Source organism: Mytilus edulis, chromosome 9, assembly GCF_963676685.1.
Source record: "Mytilus edulis chromosome 9, xbMytEdul2.2, whole genome shotgun sequence".
Lineage (NCBI taxonomy): Eukaryota > Metazoa > Mollusca > Bivalvia > Mytilida > Mytilidae > Mytilus > Mytilus edulis.
Window position 1 is genome coordinate 1,449,151 of NC_092352.1, and position 3,603 is coordinate 1,452,753.

The 3,603-nt window shown below is 33.7% G+C and overlaps 1 protein-coding gene across 1 annotated transcript; it reads right to left on the bottom strand.

The window, feature by feature from the left end:
- Window positions 1-1,953: 1,953 nt before the first annotated feature.
- Window positions 1,954-2,445, bottom strand: LOC139489372 (uncharacterized). The gene has a single exon (XM_071275682.1). The coding sequence runs from the start codon at window positions 2,443-2,445 to the stop codon at window positions 1,954-1,956; it is 492 nt and encodes a 163-aa protein (XP_071131783.1).
- Between the last annotated feature and the right edge of the window lie 1,158 nt (window positions 2,446-3,603).

Here is a 3,603-nt window from a genome sequence, read left to right on the forward strand (position 1 = left end):
CTTAACAAGTGATCAGTATGCTTGATTTTCTAATCGACCACATATTTTTTGAATTGGAGGTAGACTTTTTCAACAAATTGTCGGCATTACTCATCGTATTCGGCAGAACATTTGTAAACCTTCAGATATGTTCAATGAAAACAACACGGTATAACGTTTATGCATCCTAATCCCTTTTTTTTAATACCTTTATCAGGAACGCTCAAAGCATTATATTTGAAATCCGAGTATGTATTAGAACCGACACAGTTGAAGAGTTATATTTAACCAGAAAAGACATTACAAATATCAAAATCATCTCAAATCACCCTTACCTGATGGGGATAAAAAATAGTTTCTTTATAATTTCTAAATTTATGAACGTACGATTTTGACTATCAAATCCAAAACAGACTATGTAAAATCTTCAAACGAAAACTATAAAAACAGGATTGCAATTATACATAGCTGTCAACAGTGAAAAGTAAAATCTCAAAAAGACTGAACTCCGAGGAAAATTCAAAATTGAAAGTCTCTAATCAAATGACTGATACAAGCTTGTTAAACATTCATTTTAGATGATAATAATTTCAAATCAAAAGTTTTACAACAGGTTATACAGTGTTTATGAAATATTATAATAAAAAAAATAGTTTTTGTTTTATAAACATGAAATTTTAGGTGAAAACATCCGATTTTTGTTGGAATTTGAGATCTTCAAAGCGTGAATTGATTACCAACAGGACTGGGAAAATATAAATATTGGTAATAGAGGTTCATTTGATAGTTCAAAAAAGACAAAAACCTTTATTCTAATCATTCCAAAACTTTACAGCAATTTTTAATAGGGTAAATGGTGATTTTGGGTAAAATATAGCAAAATCATCAAAAAATCGTTAAAAACTGGAAAAACACCAATTTGGAATTTTAACTGTTTTTAAATCACTCCAAAAATAAAAAAATGCAAATCTTAATAGAATAATAATCAGATCAAACAAAATTCATTGTAAAACTAGAAAAAAATGACAAAATTCATATTTTTTTTTTCAGAAATCAATTAAGATCTCAGATAACATTAATTTATATTCTTTATATGAAAAAGTGCAATGCTTAGATTCATACTATTTTAACCAACAAGAGATGTTAAGCGAAAATCATAGATTTGTTGACCATGCATAATGAGGGGTAAAAAGTATCATTGACCAAAACGGATGATTTAAAAGTAAATGACAAGATACATGGAAACATTTTTTTTAAAGATTATTCCATAGTTTTCTGTATACAACAAATATCTTTTCATCAGTAAAGTCAGATTCAGCAATGGGAACAGTATTAGAAAAACTCAAACCACAACATTCACCGCATCATACCGACCATTGTGTCTACAGACACATCCTTTGGTGTTGCAGTTTTGCTTACATTTGTATCTTACAATGTTAAAACTTTTATCAGTTGCAGGAGGAAGTTCAATCAAAATTGAACGAAGTTTTCCACGTGAAATTTACTAACCATTGTCTGCATGGTCTGTAGGATCTATGTCAACTTCTTCTTACATCCATTTTTGGCACCGATAATACATTCGCAGACTATGAAATTGCCCTGAATCAAATGCTTCTTCTCCTGCTTTGATGATATCAGCTTTATAAATCATTATTCATTAAAACTTGAAATGCGTTTTCAGATATCCTTGGTTAAGTGTTTTTAAAACATGTCTTTACTTACTACTTAGTCCTTACTATGCCTTACAACACATAGGGCAAGGACAAGTTTCCTCCACTTTTCTCAGTTGTCTGCTTTTCTTTCCACTGTGCCCCACGTATATTATCTTTCCTTTAGATCATTTTCTATGGTGCGTCTTTAAGTTCTTTGAGGTCGGCCTTTTTTTCTTTTTTCCTCTGGTGTCCATCTAAGGGCTACCATGGTCATGTCATCAGATGTTTTGCGTATAACATGACCAAGCCACCTCCAGCTTTTTTATATCAGCAAAGTCTCCATGTCCTTGGTGCTGGTCATCTCATGTAGGTCTTTGTTGGAGATTTTGTTTGGCCAGAATATTTTCATTATTTTCCTCAAACATATGTTATAGTAGCTGGAGAGCCTGTTAATATCTTTCTCAGTCATTCTCCGGCACTCTGAGTCATATAGGAGTACAGAAAGTACACAGCTGTTATAGAGCCTGAGCTTGGTCTTATTTGAAAAGGCTGTTGTTTTCCAGATGTTGCCTCGTCTAATGAATGCGGATCTAGCTTTCCCTATTCTGATCTTTATATCTCTTTCCGCACCACCTTCTGTTGTTATACAACTGCCTAGATAATTAAATGAGTCTACTGTTTCCAGTTGTTTTCCTTCTATAAATATGATAGGATGTCTTTCTGTATTGAGGTACATTAGCTTTGTCTTTTTGGCATTGATCTTAAGTCCAATCATTTTAGCTGTTTCTTCTAGCTTTTCGGTATTCTCCTTCATGTGGTCTTTGGTATGGGATAAAAGTGCTAAATCATCAACATAGTCTGTGTCCTGTGTTACAAAGTGTCCATCTCAGTCCATTGTTTAATACTTTCTGCTGGGGTTGTTCTCATTACCCAATCAATAGCAATTATGAACAGCACAGATGACATAACACATCCTTGTCTTACTCCTAATTTTACAAGGAAACTAGTGTCAGCTTCAGAGTTGATGGTACTTGAAAAATTTGTATAGAACTGCTTGATGAGATGCACTATCTTACCTGGTATTCCATAGTTTCTCAGAACTACCCTAAAGATTTTCCCGGTGTAAGCTGTCAAACGCTTTCTGGAAGTCCACAAAATTTACTAGTAGATTTCTCTGCCACTCATGACACTGTTCTCAGTTGTTACATAGGACCAATATGTGGTCTATGCAGCCTCTACCTTTTCTGAAACCAGCTTGTTCTTGTCGTAGTTAGTTATCCACAGCCTCTATTATTCTTGAAATTAAAATTATGCAGAAGACCTTATATGGAATCGATAGTAAGGTGATTCCTCTCCAAATATTGCAGTAAGTTAAGCCTCCTGATTTTGGTATTGTTATGATGTTGCCTTCAGACCAACTGTTAGGAATAACAGCTTGCTCCCATATTTTCTGGAATACTGGGTGTACAGTATCCGCTGCTAGCACTGTATCTATCTTAAAAAGTTCTGCATTTAGTTGGTCTATGCCAGGTGACTTTTTGTTTTTCAAGCTTTTAATGGCTGCCTGTATTTCTTGTTTTGAAGGTGGATCTGTGTCTATTTCAAGGTCAAGGGTGCCTGAGGAAATTTTTCTAGATTATCTGGTTCTTTTCTATTAAGATCCTCTTGAAAATGTTCCTTCCATCTCAAATATTGATCTCGTTCTGTTGTTAGCATATTGTTGTTTTTATCTTTAATTGGCATATCAATTTTAGCTTTTTTATCACTTAGTTGTTTAGTTACTGTGGATTCATTTATTTTCGTGGATTGCTGAAACCTTGCAATTTCGTGGACATTTGGTTTCATGGTTTTGCCAGTCTCTGCATACAAAGCCCATTGGTATTATGCTATTCGTTGAATATTTGAATTCGTGGTGCATATGTACCCACGAAACCCACGAAATTAGTTTCCAACGAATAATAATGAATTCACA

Coding starts and splice junctions, on each gene's coding strand:
- LOC139489372 (XM_071275682.1), bottom strand. CDS start 2,445: ATGAAGGAGAATACCGAAAAGCTAGAAGAAACAGCTAAAATGATTGGA.